The sequence below is a fragment of the Lactuca saligna genome, chromosome 2 (genome assembly GCF_052625555.1).
Source record: "Lactuca saligna cultivar CGN05327 chromosome 2, ASM5262555v1, whole genome shotgun sequence".
NCBI lineage: Eukaryota > Viridiplantae > Streptophyta > Magnoliopsida > Asterales > Asteraceae > Lactuca > Lactuca saligna.
Window position 1 is genome coordinate 98783347 of NC_136418.1, and position 18069 is coordinate 98801415.

General features: G+C 36.6%; 1 protein-coding gene across 12 annotated transcripts; it reads left to right on the forward strand.

Moving 5' to 3' along the window:
- The first annotated feature begins 1976 nt into the window (after positions 1–1976).
- LOC145031233 (serine/threonine-protein kinase TOR-like) lies at positions 1977–5178 on the forward strand. 12 transcript variants are annotated; one of them, XR_013676902.1, is made up of 7 exons: positions 1977–2298; positions 2955–3055; positions 3241–3410; positions 3468–3552; positions 3753–3807; positions 3893–3964; positions 4880–5178. XR_013676902.1 is itself a non-coding variant. In XM_078979754.1 (7 exons), the coding sequence occupies exons 3-7, from the start codon at positions 2989–2991 to the stop codon at positions 4913–4915; spliced, it is 375 nt and encodes a 124-aa protein (XP_078835880.1). In that variant the 5' UTR covers positions 1977–2298; positions 2783–2855; positions 2955–2988; the 3' UTR covers positions 4916–5178. The 12 variants fall into 12 exon arrangements, 5 of the variants coding, with proteins under 5 accessions (XP_078835880.1, XP_078835877.1, XP_078835878.1 ...); XR_013676903.1 differs by having other exon boundaries at positions 3902–3964; XR_013676901.1 differs by having other exon boundaries at positions 3918–3964.
- Positions 5179–18069: the final 12891 nt, after the last annotated feature.

The following is an 18069-nucleotide window of genomic DNA, read 5'->3' on the forward strand; positions in this document are numbered from 1 at the left end:
TATACCTCTTAAAATTCAGCATAATCTTGTAAATGTTTTTAAGGTATATATATATATATATATATATATATATATATATATATATATATATATATATATATATATATATATATATATATATAATTTTCAATTAATGTAAATCATTTTTTTAATGAAAAAACATCATAAATGATCCCTGTGGTTTACCAAAATCTGAAGTTTAGTACCCGTGGTTTAGAAACATCATAGATGGTCCCTATGCTTTCAAAACTTTTGATAATTGGTCCTTATTGCTAACTCCGTTAAGTTTTGTCCGTTAACCGAGGGGCATTTTCATCATTTCACACCACAGGGACTATTTCTAATGTTTTTTCTTATTTTTTTTAAAAAGAAAAATTAGATATAGTTATTTAATATATAAAATCTCTCTCTCTCTCTCTCTCTCTCTCTCTCTAAATGCTACCACCAACAATAATAACCCTTGATTCCTCTAAATCAAAGCCAAAATCTCATATTCAGACGCCAACTACACCCAATTGAATTAGGTCAACACCAACTACACCCAATTGCCCCAGTGGTGGTGGTGGATGCTGTCGGTTCTCTTTATCTTTCTTTGAAGTGTATTCCAAGATTTTGTTCTCCTTTGTTGGTGGTTATTGCTAAGCCTTTTATTATTTTCGATTTGTTTTGTTGTTTGGTGGTTGGATGCCTTCTTGTTGTTGTTTTGGTGAGATTATCTATGTTTTTGCCTGGTGCTAGTGGGGGTCTCTACTGTGTATTTTGGTTCCTGCGTTTCATCTTGGAGTTTGGTTTTCATTAAGCCTGGGCGGTTTCTTAGTCATTTGTCGAGGTGGTGAGATCAGTGTTTCTTGCTGTTCGGTTTTACTCGCAGTTTGGTTGGAGATCTTTTTTTAGGGTTTTAACATCAACAAACACTCAGTGGATTTACATTTTGGCAAATTTGGGGTTAAATTCATTGGGGGTAAACAAAAGCTTTTGTATGTGGGTAAGAAAAATTGGGGTTGAATCGTCATTTCCACCCTCGTCTTCATCATCTACAACTCCGATTTCCTCTCCAAACTTCGACTTTTCTCCCCTGTGATCAGTTAGCTTAACCTCTTCAACCTCCGATTTCCGCTTCAATATTTAACGCCTCAATCACATTCATTATCTCCAACTCTGCCACTTCCTTCTTCATCATACTTTGAAAATCACATATTCTCACCAAGCTCTTCATCAAAGAACATGCTTCATATGGTCGTGACAAGATCTGGTCTAACCCGTGTGATGAAATTCTTGAAAGAGATAAGAGATGATTGATGTTGTTGAGGCTAGATCTGATCGACTTTTGTGTTTGTTTAGGTAAATGTTCTAAAGGTTATACCGGAAAACTCTTGAAGGTTTGAGCAATTCAATGATTCTGGAATGAAATATGTATGCTAAAACATTTTGACGAATATGATGTTGATACGAGAGAGAGAGAGAGAGAGAGAGAGAGAGAGGGAGGGAGAGTATTAAATAACTATATTTAATTTTCCTTTTAAAAAAATTGAGAGAAAACATCATAAATGGTCCTTATAGTAGTGAAATGACGAAAATGCCCTTTGGTTAACGGAATTAAAATACTTAACGGAGTTAGCAATAAGGACCGATCGTCAAAAGTTTTGAAAACATAGGGACCATCTATAACGTTTCTAAACCCCGGGTAGTAAACTTCAGATTTTGGAAAACTACAGGGATCATATATGATGTTTTTTCTTTTTTAATTAATATTTTTTAATTTTGGAAATGACTACAGCTTTGTTAGACATAATTTTGCAAGACTAGACCGTATAAATATATTTATTATAATAATATTTAAAAATACTAGTCTTTATAAAGAGTTATTATAATAATATTTAGAAATAGTGGCAAGAAGGAGAAACAAATTTGAAAAAGTTATGGTTCTATTTATATTTCGATTAAAACAAATAATACCATATGTTGACTAATTTTGACCTAGATCGAAATATACGCACTACCACCATCAGCGTAGCTCCATCCACAGGCAGTTCTAAACCTCCTCTTGTCGGCCACCTCAATGCTTCATCCCCTCCGTCCACGCACCTCCTCACGTTGGTATGGGAGTTTGGACCTAATCGCATCGCATCGTCGTTTGGACGTAATTGAATCACATCGCATATCCGTTTCGACCTAATTGTGTCACATCGCATCGCCTGTTTGGACCTAATCAGATATGTACGGATTCGCTCTGATACGTAGAGCATGGTCATATCTCCATTTGTCTCTTCTTCTCAGTTCTTCGCATCTACCATTTTGGTATCCCTCTCCCTCTATCTCTATCTCTCTCCCAATTCTGTGTATTTCTATGTTTCGATTTTATTAGGTTTAATTCCAATTTTTTTCTTTCTAAGTGGCTGTGAATCTCTATGATTTGTCTTTTGACAGAGAGTTTATTTGTTCTATGTTAGCTCCTCTTATGATTTATTCTTCAATCAGATAAGGAAATACATTGTAAATGCTTCACAGTTCATTATCTTAACAATGTCACTAATTTTGACTTCACTTACGGTATCCTAGATAAGTAAAGCAAATAACGCTTTACTCATTTTCTTTTGGATTTTGCAAACAAACTCAATTAAACATGCTCTGATGGAGAATCACTTTTGTTTAGCAACAAATGAGCAGACTCATTGTGCCACAAAGTGGGCGAAAGCATGGCATACATGGGCTCTTTTCAATACAGCAATGATGTCTCATTATACAGTGAGAGGCCTTCCTAATTTTGCTGCACAATTTGTAGTGGTTGCAGTCACTGGCTACTTTCATTGTATAGCTTGTGCAGCACATGCTAAGAGTGTAGATGATAGCTTGCAGTTGAGTCATTATAAACTTTATATGATGGAATGGTTCATTCCATTGTTTTTCATATATCTTCAATGTTTATGATGAGTTCACTTTTCTGATTTTTCCAGGACATCCTTTGTCTTCTCACCTTGTGGTTCAACCATGGAGCTACTGCTGAGGTTCAAACAACACTACAGAAGGGATTTTCACATGTTAACATCAACACATGGTTAGTTTTTTTTGCCTCAGATCATTGCAAGAATCCACTCAAATAATCATGTTGTGAGAGAGTTTATACAATCTCTTCTCATTCGCATAGGATAAATCCATCCAAAGGTCTCTTCTGTTTTTCCTTTTTACCCTTTTAGAACATAAAACACCATGTAGACTTACCTATTTTAAAATCCATTACAGGCTCTTATGTATCCTCTTCTTGTGGCAATTGCATATTTGCACCACAGCTTGTTGTGATTACCTCCAAACAGCGACCCATAAAACTTACAATTCATGGGAGTGATGGGAATGATTATGCTTTTTTCCTCAAAGGACATGAAGATTTACGCCAGGATGAACGTGTCATGCAGGTTGGTTTTTTCTTTAATAGGAATAATACTTGAGTGAATTTATAAATTCTTTAATAGGACATGCCAAGAGTAGGAAATTTGACCAAGGAGAATGTTGTGGCTAGAAACTCAACAAGTTAAGAGCTTTTTGAAGTTTAAGAAGGTAATAAATATGAAATTACTGCAAATGTACTTATAGGAACATCATTAAAGTAGAGCGAAAGCTATACATTCTATGTACATAGAATATAAAAAAAAAAGGAAATATGCAATAAATAACAACACGCGTTTGTTTATTTGTGTATTCTATAACAACATCAACATTGTATTTTCAACCTTTTTAAAAAGTACATTGTTGAACAGGACAAGTTATTCCACCTATTGTCCTACATATTGGCAACACACACGGTCAAAATAGGTAATAAATGCGTAATTATAATGTGGTAATGTTATAACTATAACAAGATATTAAATATGTGACTTTATGAGTCTACATTTTTAAGTTTGTAAAGGATATTGGATGTGTAGATAAAGATATGGGAGGTCAACATGAGGCATCTTCCCTTCGTGATGAAGTAAGTTTATCTTATTAAATTTAAAAGTTATTTGTACTTTGACTTATTTCTAGGGTATTTTACTTATCGGAAATTTGTATATGCTAGATCATCCAAATCAATATAGATTTATGATATAATGTGGCTTTAGGATGTAGTGTAGTGTATAAAACTTCAGTTAAATGAAAGAAACAAAGGGCAATTTTGTGGGGATTAGGTTTACCGGTAAAAAGTACAATACTGATGAATACTTGGTACGAAAACAAAAACAAAGGGCATTATTGTCTTTTTTGGGTTACTGTTAAATGCGGCAGGTATTTTCAAGATTGTATAATACATTGTTACTATGGTTAGCAGGGGATTAGAAAGAGTTGGTTTGATGTTTTAAAGATTTTGGTACAATAAAAATTCTAAGGGGTATTTTGGTCTTTTTATGAATTTAACGGATCTAAGACCTGGTGTAACTATAATTTTGGTCCTCTAATTGTGTTAATCTTGATTTAGGATGCAGTTTGATGGGTACTAGTTTTATTAGAAAAAAGTAGAGTAGCGGAGGAATGATATAAAAGATAAGATTTTTGGGTGAAAATGAGATGTTACAGTTAAACCATGTATCCTTAGTTTACAAATTCTTTGAGTTTGACACAAAAAAAGTTTATAAAATATATATTTTTGGTGGAAATGCATTACACATCCAATATTTTTTTTATAACCTGAAGTAACAAGAACCACATAGACCATTCTGCCCTATTCAGAAATTGACAATTTGATTATTATTTTGACATTAATTATTTGTGATGATGTTTTTAGCTTGTGGTGGGATAGATAATACATGTGAGTTATCTTATCTATATATATATATATATATATATATATATATATATATATATATATATATATATATATATATATATATATATATATATATATATTCAGGCATGGTCAATATTGACTTGGGAAGATTGCTTATAGAAGCTGCAAACAGATGAGACAATTATTGCAGAAAAAAAAAGTTTTCTTGAAGCAGAGCATGTTGTTTGAATAACCGGAAGCGTTGAATCTTTTTTTTTTCTTGGTTTTTTTTGTATAATTTGCTGGAAAGTTGTTATAAGGTTTTGTTGAGGACATGATGTAAGTCTGCATGATTATTGAGACAATGCCAAATAGAAAATAATTTTTCCCCATATTTTTGTTTTTATAAATTGAGAACCAATTATATATTTTTAAATTGTTCAGAGGATATCTTACCGTTGATTAAGTTCCATGTGGGTTAAATACAAGAAATAGCAACAAAAATCAGTGACTAGTTTTTTTGGTAACTAATTAGATAAATCAGTGACGACCTTTTATGGTCACAAATATGATGGACCGGTGACGACTTTCTATGGTCACTAATCGGACAAGACAGTGATGATTTTTTATGGTCACTAATTAGGTAAAACGGTAATAATATATAAATATAGTAAGATAATAGAATAAATCTATAAGTAGAGGCTATAGAGCGGGTAGCGGGAATCGAACCCGCATCGTTAGCTTGTAAAGCTAGGGATTATAATCGACGTTGATTCATCATTTTTAACGTCTCTAATTCAAAACCGAACATGAAACTTTGGTTTCATTCGGCTCCTTTATGGAAAATGGATAAATTGCTAAATTTCAGATGTGAACCAACTTAAAAAAAATGATACCTATAACATCTATGTCAGCTTTTTGTTTGAATATATTCAATTCAAAACGACTTGCTTTATAGATGATCCCTTGACGATTTTCATTGATTAGTGACGAAAACGGGTTGCCACAGACTTAGTGACCAATCTAGTTTAGTCACTATTCAGTTTTTGTGACGGACCCATAGTGACGAAAGTGACGACCAAAAATTTGGACACTAAATCATTTAGTGACGACTACTTCTATTGTTAGTGACTATTTCTTTTTCGTCACTAATGGCATTTTTTTTGTAGTGTTTTTTATTCTGGACAAGGACTACGTGACCAGACATGAAAGTGAAACCCCTTTACAAGAGCTAGAGATCCATCTATATGATTGGACAATAATAAATCCAACTAATTGTGCTGTCTCTTAGGCTTGCATCAAAACTCTTTTGTTGGGAACCTATACATAGAAGTGCTTGAAAAACGTTTTAACATACAAAAATTTACTAGTAAAGAAAGCATGGGAGATTCCGACAAAATCCCAACAAAGATTTAATCCGTAATTTAGCCGCATATTACCGCAAAATATTGATAAACTTAAAACATTAAATGTGCACATAACGATAGCGTCTAGAGCACGTGTGACAATTTTCTTGCGATGACAAATACAATGCCGTGACTGCACCAAATATCAAGAAAATGAAAATTTCTCTCTTCTACCTTAATTATTTTAATCTATATTTTTAAAATTTTTTTTATTACTTTTTATGCAATATAAATACAAAACTATCAAAATTTTTTTACCAAATTTATCTATTACATTTTACCACTTCAAATTATTAGAACTCTCCAAATAAATTTAATTCTGTCAACACACCAAATAGAAATATCTTTAGTTACCAGACTTCATCGCCATCCTTGTTATGTAAATGTGAATTTTAGTGAATGAAATTTGAAGTTTTGAATTTAAATTAAATATTTTAAAACAAATAAAAAATTGAAATGTTGCTTAAGGAAATATCTTTAGGTCCCCGCCCCTACTTTTGGATAACACCTAGAACGTGTTTTGGAAAATATAATTAATTACTTGATGGGTTTTCTTTGTTTAATATTGTGATTTAGAAATGGAGAAAAGCGAATGAAAACCTTCTATTCATCATCTGATTACAAAGTACAATTTGTAAATATATACCGAATAATCTATGCTATTATAAGCTGCTAACATGAGCCTAACTAATCTGAAACAGAAAACTAATATCTAACTAATTAACAACCTCTTGCTGACATGGTGTGAAAGTTAATGAAGAACTCTCTGTTGTTGATATTGTTGATACACGAGAGTTACAATGATATATATAGGTAAATAAATTACATGAACACCCCTCTAACTAATAAATAACTTTCATGAACACCCCTCTAACTAATGGATAAAAACAGAATGGTACAAGAACTATATTTGTCTAATATCCCCCTTCAAGCGAATCGTTGGCGGTCCAAGGCGAAGCATGTGACGAAACTGTTCAAACTGTTGTCGTGGAAGGCTCTTAGTAAAAATGTCCGCTACCTGAAGCTTGGTAGGAACAAACATGGTAACGAGTTTCCCAGATACAATGAGACACCGGGTTTTGTGTGAGAAATAGGGCATTCTGATTATCACACAAGATGGTCGGACGACCAGTGGGAAGAAAGTGAAGCTCACACAACAAGTGAGTAATCCATATGAGTTCAACAACAGTGTTAGCCATGGCTCGATATTCAGATTCACAGCTGGAGCGAGAGACCGTAGGCTGCTTTTTAGCGCTCCAGGATACAAGATTACCCCCAGGAAGATCGAGTACCCATAGGTGGACCGACGTGTATCCAAACAACAAGCCCAATCCACATCAGAATAACCAACAAGGGTCGTAGATGTAGGTCTCGAAAAAGTAAGACCATAGGAGAGGGTGCCCTTAACATATCGGATAAGCTGCTTGACCGCCTGATAGTGATCAATAGTAGGAGCCTGAAGAAACTAGCTAACTTGATTCACAGCATAAGAAATATCAGGACGGGTAATGGTCAAATATTGCAAATCCCCAACAAGAGAACGATAATGGGTCGGATCTTCATAAGGTGTACCAGATGCAACAAAAGAGACACTCGGGGATAGTGGGATCGCCACGGGCTTCGACTCAAGTAGGCCAGCACGGGAAACAATAGCATGAGCATACCTGGACCGACTAAGAAACAACACGGACGAAAGATGCTAGGCTTCCAAACTGAGAAAGTAGTTGAGGTGACCAAGGTCCTTGATCTTGAATTCGGTGTGAAGCTTGGAGATAAAAGAGCGAATAACAGTCGTGTCGGAGCCTGTTAGGATAAGGTCGTCTACATAAACGAGTAAGTATAAGAGACAAGTACCACGTTGAAACACAAACAAAGAGGGACCCGCACGACTGCACATGAACCCATTTGCCACAAGAAAGGAGCTCAAGTGATGAAACCAGGCCCTAGGAGCTTGTTTGAGGCCATAAATGGCCTTGTTAAGCTTGCAAACATAATTAGGGAAACGAGGACCTCAAACCCGGGTGGTTGTCGCATATACACCGTATCGGACAAGTGGCCATGAAGAAAGGCATTGTTGACATCAAGTTGGTGGAGCTGGCAATTATTAATATTAGCAATAATCAAGACAACCCTGACTGTTACCGCTTTCACCACCGGGCTAAAAGTATGAGAAAAGTCGAGACCGGGAATTTGACTAAAACCTTGAGCAACAAGGCGTGCTTTATGTCGATCAATAGAGCCATCAGCTATGTACTTGGTCCGAAAGAGCCAACGGCACCCCAATACATTCGTGTTAGCAGGATGGGGAACCAAAGACCAAGTGTGATTTTGTGAAAGTGCATCCATTTCGGAGCGCATGGCGTCAACCCATTTGGAATCCCTGAGAGCCTCAATATGCGTTGTCGGGTCAACAGAGGCAAACAGAGCAGCATAAATCCCACCATCAGATGTATGAGAAAGGTCCGCCCAATGCCTTGGTTTAAAAATCCAAGATTTTGCTCGAGTGGTCATGGGGTGCCCGATAGGAGCAACAGGAGCCGGTGCCGATGGAGCAGAGGGCGAGGGTGCAGCAATGTCGACATCGGGTATCGACGGATCTGAATCCGAACCCGATGCAGGTTCAGTGTCGGAGCCGTGATCAGAATCTGAGGCAGCAGAAGAGGAGTCTGATGCAGGCACTGTAGAAGCAGGATCGGGTTGGAGGGCTCGACTGGTGATGACGACATGGGAGGATCATCGCATACAGTACAGGGAGCTGGAGGCGAGGCCGTTGGAGCAGGATTTGAGACAGCAGCGGGCACGGACACATCCGAACAATCATCCAAAAAGGAGTGAAGTGGTAAATTAACGATTGTGGTGTGCGTGGCAGTGGTGTCAAAAGGAAAACACAACTCATCAAATTGAGCATGGCGTGTGATGTAGATGTGCGAGGATCTAGGATCAAGACATAAGTAACCTTTGTATTGGGAGTGATATCCAAGAAAAACGTAGGGAATGCTCTGTGGAGACAATTTATGAGGCGAATAATCCGGCAAATAAGGGTAGACCCGGCACCCGAATGGGCGAAAATTATCATAAGATGGCACCCGACCAAACAACATCTCAAAAGGCGAACAATAGACAAGAACTTTCGAAGGTAAGCGATTAATAATATACACCGCGGTGCTAAAGGCATGAACCCAATAAGAGGCGGGTATGTGACCATGAAACATCATGGCAAGGCCCATTTCAATTATATGACGATGCTTGCGTTCGGCTCGTCCGTTTTGTTGCGGGGTGTACGGACACAAAATCGGATGAAAAATGCCACGCGAGTTTAATAAGCCCTTCACACGATAGTTTAAAAATTCCATACCTCCGTCACTTTGAAAAACTTTAAGCTTGGTGGAAAATTGATTTTCCACAAAAGTGAGAAATGAGACGAAAACATCATCAAATTCTGATTTGGCCTTGAGTGGATACAACCATGTAAAGCGTGAATAATCGTCCACAAAAGAGACATAGTAGCAATATGAATTAACCGACGAAACGGGTGACGACCCCCATAAATCACAATGCACCAAATCCAATATATGTAAAGCACGTTTATTATTATTAGAAAATGGCAAGCGACAAGACTTAGCAAGTTCACAAGGAGAGCAAATATTTGGTTTTGGCAACACACTAGAAACAGATAAAAGTCCAAGTTTATTTAACATAGAGATACATGTCCCAATCTGGAGTGCCAAAGTTCAAACGAGGCACGCGGCTTGGATCCGGCAAAAAATGCATAAGCTTTGGGAGAAGTGAATAGAACATAAAGCCCACGATCACATTTTCCTTGTGCTAAGACCTGCTTCGTTGTTCGATCCTGAATAAAAAACGATGAAGTAGAGAAAAGAACATCCACAGGATTATCACATGTTAGTTTACTAATGGATAATAAATTTTTGGTGAGGTGGGGAACCACCACAACATCCCGCAAGTGAATACCATTAGCAATTTTTGAAGAACCAATAGAAGAGATTCTGAGTGTATTATCATTTCCAAATTGCACCGAAGAGTCACCACCATACGGCTCGACATTAGACACTGATCCGGTGGAAGACACCATGTGATCGGAGGCGCCGGAATCAACAAACCAATCTAGCCGGAAGGAGTAACTTGGCACTTGGCTAAAAAAGCTTTGGCGAGATCAACATCACGCATGGGTGAAGGGGACGCGAAAGAGTGAAGTTGAGGGCACTGGTTCGCGTAGTGGCCATTTTGGCGACAAAGTTGACAATGAGGCGGCCGGCGTCCACGACCGCGACCACACAAAACGAGCGACCACCCCAACCCCGACCACCATTCGAACCCGAGGAGGGAGTGGTGCCGGCAGAAAAAGCAACCGAGGGAGTGGTGTCCCCGTGAATAGATTTGAGAAAAATTTCATGACCCTCGGCCCTAGCCAACAAGTTGCGAAACCCAAAAACAGTCCCGGAAGCACGGATGGCGGTGGAAAAATTCTCAAACGAGGCACCGAGACCGCAAAGAAACCAATGGGTTTTGTCAGTTTCCTCCACCCCTTGACCAATGGCGGCAAGTTGATCACAAACGGACTTAAATTTTTGGCCAAATTCTGAAACGGTGGAGGAACCCTTGGTAAGATGACGTAGTTGATCTTAGAGATTTTGGGCACGCTCTAAGGAGGATTTGCCGTAGGCGGCTTCAAGGGCTACCTAAATGTCACGAGCTGTTGAGAGGCCCATAATCTCAGAAAAAGCTTCTTCTGTGAGAGAAGCTTGAAGAAGAATAACAGCCCTTTGATCAGTGGAGACCCACTCTGCCAATGTCAGATTCAAGGTCGGCTTGTTATCAACCAAAATGGAGGGCGGTGGGGACGAAACGGAGCCGTCAACATGACCAAGAAGTTGCTGGTATTGTAAAAGAGGGGTCATTTGATTCTTCCATAGAAGGTAATTGGATGAAGAAAGGCGAATGGTGATGAGATGCAAGATGGTGTTCATAGAGAGAGAGAGAGGAAGCATTGGAGTTAGACATGATGAAGAAGCTAAAGGGTGAGGAAAGTTGAAGGGTAGGAGAGGAAGAAGAAGAGAGGGACGGTTTTAGAGGGAGGGAAAAAGAAGGTTGGGAGTTACAAGGCTTGATACCATGTGAAAGTTAATGAAAAACTCTCTGTTGTTGATACACGAGAGTTACAATGATATATATATATATATATATATATATATATATATATATATATATATATATATATATATATATATATATATATAGGTAAATAAATTACATGAACACCCCTCTAACTAATAAATAACTTACATGAACACCCCTCTAACTAATGGACAAAAACATAATGGTACAAGAACTATATTTGTATAATACATGGCAACAATTTCGTGTATATACCTCCAACATCCCCCCTCAAAATGGACTCTGCAAAATGTCTCGAAGAGCCATGCATCTTGGACAATAAAGGAACCATCTTTGGCTTTGGAAGTGGTTTAGTAAACAAATTTGCAAGTTGGTATTGACTTCTGATAAGCATGAGTTTAATAGTGTGTTCATGTAAAGTTGGATTAGAGGCAAGAGATTCAATGCCATAAAATAAGAGTTGGTTGTGAAGAATCTATATTAAATTCTTGAATGAGATGTTTAAGCCAAACTATCTCACTTGTTGTAGTAGCCAAGGCTCTATACTCAGCTTCTGTGGATGATCTTGACACAATTGTTTGCTTCTTGGATTTCCATGCGTCACACCCCAAAACCGGAACGACAGAAACGTTCTTGGGTGGATAACATCATGTCAAGTATCACAACATATGCAGTATAGTAATCAAAGTACAACAACCATTGCATTAATAGTAATAATTTTACATAAGTTACATTTCATAGCAACATCAAAGAAATACAAGTAATAATATAGGTGCAGCTTGGTACTAGGCTGTCTCCACAAAAGCTCCCGGGTGTACCTATCTATTGTTGACCTGAGAATACAAGTTATTTTGAAAGCGAGTATCAGCATTTTTATAAATGCTGGTGAGTTCATAAGTATTAAGTGTCATTTGTGTAAGTAAGCATTTTATTGAAAATAACTTTATAAAAGTAGTAGTTTAGAATCTACAGTGTATCAGCGTCCTTTCCAGAAAATCCTATAGTTTCTAATTAAAAGCAGTCTTCTACCAAGACTCGACAGTGTTACGTTTTAAAGAGAAGTTTTCCCTGAAATGTTATCATTACCAAAATACGATATTTGACTTTAAAGAAAGTAGGAGAACATCACTAGTAAAAGTACTAGGGGAAAATAACGTATGCCTCAGCAGAAAATACTGCTGACTAAGGCAAAGAAATCATAGACTCCAGGAAAGTATCGAATGAAAGATACGCCCGACTCAGTCTAAAAAAAGGAAACACAGACCCCAGACGGTATCAAATGTACGATACGGCTAGCAAGGTCCAAAACAAAGAAACACAGACCCCAGACAATATCAAATGAAAGATACATCTAGCAAGGTCTAAAACAAAGGAACACAGACCCCAGATAGTATCAAATGAAAGATACAGCTAGCATGGTCTAAAACAAAGGAACACAGACCCCAGACGGTATCAAATGAAAGATACAGCTAGAAAGGTCTAAAACAAAGGAACATAGACCCCAGACAGTATCAAATAAAAGATACAACTAGCAAGGTCTAAAACAAAGAGTAATCCTAAGAGTGTTGTTTCCAGAATACAGTGTTAATTCTCGTTACCTTAAAGACCATGAATTATAAGGTAAACATGGAGATACTCGTAACCATACTGATTGACACTAGAGTACTTGACTCCCTGCAAGCGTCGAAATAAATTTGACATTTGTCACCCCTTGGCTTGGTAGGCCGTGGACTGTAGCTAGCATTCAGGGTGCGGGAGTGTCAGTCCCGTATAGATCTATACACACAATGCCCGCTCTCCCTACAGGAGACTCTGGTTACCAACTCGACGACGGGGAGATCTGTGTCTTGAAAATGCATCTCGTATAGTGAATTCTGATGTAGGTACTGGACTAACGATAGAGACTCACAACTGAACTGACTCCTTTGGAATTCGCGTACTAGAAAGAGTAAATAGAGCTTCTTAACTATTCCTATAATAGTTACTAGTGTCTCTGATCTATGAGTGGCGAGTAGGAGGATGCCCTTGCTACCCAAGGGAAATGAACTGGCCGATGTAAACCTTTATGTCTATACATGTATACATAATATATAATTAATGATTAAACGACCTTCGGACGGATATCCGATCCCACCAGACCACATCCAAACGAGGAAAAGGAAATATGGCGAACTAGCCTTCCTAAGTCCTTTAAACATTATTTATATAACTATACAAGTATAGGCATGCATTTAACGAAGTAGAAGCATTTAACGAAGTAGAAGCACTTAACGAAGTAGTAGCATTTAACGAAGTATAAGTATAACAAAGTAGTAGCATCTAACAAAGTAGAAGCATTTAACGAAGTAAAAGCATAGAAGCATGGAAGAAAACTTTGACGAAAACTTTGGAAAACCTTTACACTTAAGAAACTCATGACTTGATATCCTTTTGTAAAATAAGTTTGAACACCTTTGGAAATCCTTGAAAATCTTTCATAAACAAGTTTTGAATATAACTTTGATAAAACAATATAAGTAAAGAAAAACCTTTGTTTAAAATACTGTTGTAACTGGTTTTGAAGTAAAACATATAGCGCGAGAGACAATTTGAGAAAAGATTTAAACAAGTAAAGACGTTTTGGAAAACCATTTATAGTATCATACTTGGTAAAACACCTGAAAGTGTAATAAATCCTTGTGCATGCGGGTTATTAATCACATATGATTGATATGATAACTGGCATGTTTTAACTTGTATTCCCCCCCCCCCCCCCCCCCATAAAAGCATGTAAAAACATTTAAAAGGTTAATTCAGGGGTATGAACTCACCTGTTGTAAGTGGATCGGGCGGAGGTGCCGATTGGGTGCTCGGTGTCAAGTAAAGGCCTGAACACACTTAGTGACCTAATTGTTGGATTAGTGTCTAAGTCCATAACTATTTTGGTATGTACTTGACCCGATGGTGCATGGTCCTTTTGGGTTGCCTTCACCAAAGCAACTTGATAGGATGAATTATGGAGAGAAAGGATTAATTATGATTTATTAATATATTATGAGAATAATATATTAAAGGAGAAATCATATTGTTTGATTAATATAGTCAAGAATTAATAAAAATTAAGTTTGTGGCTAAAAGACATTAATTAAACTTAAGGGACTAGAACTGTCAATTGTATGATAATTGAATATTGAGCAAATAGACTCCATATTAAAGGGGTGGATGAATTCTATGGGGAAACCCATTAGAAATCGTCCTAGGCCTTTAAGGAAGGAGTCCATGGGTTGCTTAGGGCCTAAGTATCCAAATTAGGGTTTCCTTGTTTGATAACCCTAATAGCCTCACTATTTAAAGATCCCTAGAGCACCAAAAACGTGTGGAAGAAACTCCTTAGGGTTTTGGATGGTTTTGGGCAGCCTCCACTCTCCTTATTCTTCATCCTCTTGCTCTTGGTGTTTGTAAGACATTAGAGGAGTGACACTTGTGACTCTAAGCTTTCTAAAGTTATTACAAGGAGGATTTGAGATTGTTATTGCTACATAACAATCAAGGTAAGTTCTAAAACCCTTCCACATGTTAATATGATTAATTGTATGCTAGAACTAGGGTTTAAAGTCTTGGATGAATTGCATGTACAATAGAGAAACCTAGATCCAAGCATTAGGCTTTGCATGAGCACATAGGATGTTCTTATGGATAAAACCCATCAGTGGTATTAGATCCTTGATTGGTTTCTATTGTATTGGTGCCTTGGTTGTTTGTTCAAGCTGTAAAATCGATTTTTGGCCCCCCTGTCTGATGAACTCGACGAGTTCCAATGTGGACTCGGCGAGTCCATGGAGGAACTCGGCGAGTTCGAGCGTCAGAAGGAGGCAGTTTCGGGATTTCTTGTTGTTTTACTCATGGATACTTGCCTTATTTGTTTTAGGTCATTACAATCCGATTTTAAACATATTTTTAGTATATCCTTGATTAAGCAAAAGATAATTACCAATTGATTAGATAATAACTTCCTTATATGATTAAAGTTTGATTATTTGTATTAATTGGGTAACTTATCTTGCAAGAAATTGATTTTAGGTCAAATTTAGATAATCATTAAATTAATTGTTTTAATTTAAATTATTTGTTATTTGATCCTTTGAGTTTTGAAAACTTTCAAACTTGCCCTCAAGTTTTGGAATTTAAAAGTTGATTAAAAGTTTAATTTAGAAATGTTAAATTCTAAAACCCTAGTATTGTTTTGAAAAGTTCAATTCTCACCCTTATGGTTTTATTAATTAATTAAATTGTATAATTAAAAGAGATTTAATAAATCCATAATGTTTTGGTTCACAATTTGATTGAATTAAAAGTATAATTGTTTAATTCGACCACCTAATATTTTAAAAGTGTAAAATACACCCTATACTATATATAACATTAAAAGTCTAATAATATATATATATATATATATATATATATATATATATATATATATATATATATATATATATATATGTATGTATGTATGAGTAAACAGTCAGTCTTACCATTAGTAGGCCTCATTCACGAAGCTGGTCTATAAGGGGTGTTTAAGGAAATTGTCTATAAAAAGGCGATTGAATGAGTATCCACTCTTACCCACCACACTCTTGACTAGTGGCGGGTCGTTAGCCGAACGGGTAGGATAGGATAGAAACCTTCCATTATAAGTATAATGAAGTACAAAAGTAACTAAATGTTTTTACAAATTCCAATCTTAGTTACTCTTGGCAAAAGTGAATTGATGCAATTCCATGAAATTACACTTTGTACCCTTGCGAAGACGTTAGTGGAGCGTGTGTGGTTAACCGGCACACTAAATGAGTCTAAGAAAAGGTAGAAAAGGGTGACTCAGTGTTTGTCATAGTTCGGTGGAGCGTGTGTGGTTAACCGGCACATCGAATAGGTAACTGTAACATGTGGGGGCACCATGTAAGTTTGCATGGTTATTCACACCCTGTTTTGTGATCCTCGGCATCCCAATCACAAATCGAGGGGCATATCGAGATTTAAACATGCCATTGAAAAGTTCAATGAATCTCAAAGGATCTAGGAGTTTTTCAAAGCATTTAAAACTTAATCTGTTTTTCATCTTTCATGGTGGAAAATTAGTGAATCGTCATTCACTTACCTTCAAATATTCTGCAACTAGATTACGACATCCCTTTTCTAGGTTGTAGCGTATTGTGTTGGGTCCTAGCCTTAATATCTCATTTGGGTGATTTATTAAGGACTCAATCAATCAACTAACTTGAATTTGTTTTCCCCCGTTTTGTAGATGTCAAAGTACGACAACTATAGTCTTCCCAAATCCTATGGAACAAGATTTCCACATGAAGATGATATTCCACGATTCGATCGAGGAACAAGAGATCATGCTTTACTTCCTCCAACTCCTCCAATTATTCTCCTTAACCCACAAGTTCGAAGGCTTGAAAAGTTCACGCTCACTCAAGCCCTTTTGGCAAGTAAACATGAAGAAGGAAAGTCGGTGTGTGCACATGTCCTAGAGATGAAGTCACACATTGATAGGTTAAGAATGTTGGGATCCGTTGTTTGTGAAGAGTTGGCTGTTGGTTCTTCAGTCACTTCCTAAATCGTATAGTGAGTTCGTAAGAGAGTACTATATGATGAACCGCGACGTGACCCTCATAGATCTCACCTATATGCTTATTGATGCTAAATCAGCAATGGTTTGGCACAATGGAAAAGCAAAGTTGATTGGTGAATCTGCCTTCCAGATCTCTATAGATATAGGCAACGGCAACGAAAGGCATGCCATGATCAAAAGGTTTGATCATAAGAAAAAGGCAAAGTCTGAAGTAGTTCCATGTGCTATTCCAAAATAGTCAATTTGCTTTTATTGCCAAGAGAAGGGGCATTGGAGACGAAGCTGCCCTATTTACCTAAGAGATCTAAGAGATGGGGGAGTCAAAACGTCTGGCTCTGCTTTAGGTAAAATCCATTAACTAACTCTTTTAAGTTCCTATTCTAGATTCTTAATACATAATGTGATAAGATTACAATTGATGTTTTGAAGGATCGAAGAAAAGATAGGAAGCTTAAGGAAGGAAGTGAGCGGAATCTAATCGTGAAGAAATGGATTTCGATCGCATTACTTGAAGATTAGATTCTTGAGCTACTACTTAGAATTAGAATAAGATTGCTAAGAAATATGTATTAACATAGTTTTTCGATGAGTTTCATTGTAAGGACAAATTTTTCCGCAATAAAATAAATTTTGTTTTTATATTATTTATTTATCCTTACAATGTCATGTATGAAAAATTAATGTTTGAAAGTTTCTATTATTAGCAATAATGGTTTTGATTCTTAATGTTATTTGTGGAAATGTCGAGAGTTTACCAAATAGGGATAGTTTCTTGGAATCATGCAACTTGGTTGCACGATGAATGAGAAATTTCATATTTGGAAATTAGACTAGTTCGTTGACAAAGTGTCAAGTGAAGGACTAAGAGATCGAGTACACAAAGTTGTGTGTTGATCAAGTACACCACAAGAGTAACAAAGATATTCGTCATGATTTACTAAAAGTTTAGTAAATATGATTATACTTATAAGATTAAGTGTAATTCTGAATTGATTGAAAGAGTTTAAATCAATAACAGAACGAATAAGAAGAATCAAGTAGGCAGAAAGATAAAAGTTTCTCTATTCTAAGAAGAAGGGAGAGTACCTTTTATTATGTTTTATGATAGGTCTTAATGATAAAGAACCATATCTCAATTGATCCTCTAAGTGAGTCTTAGTACAATTGTATGTCTGAGA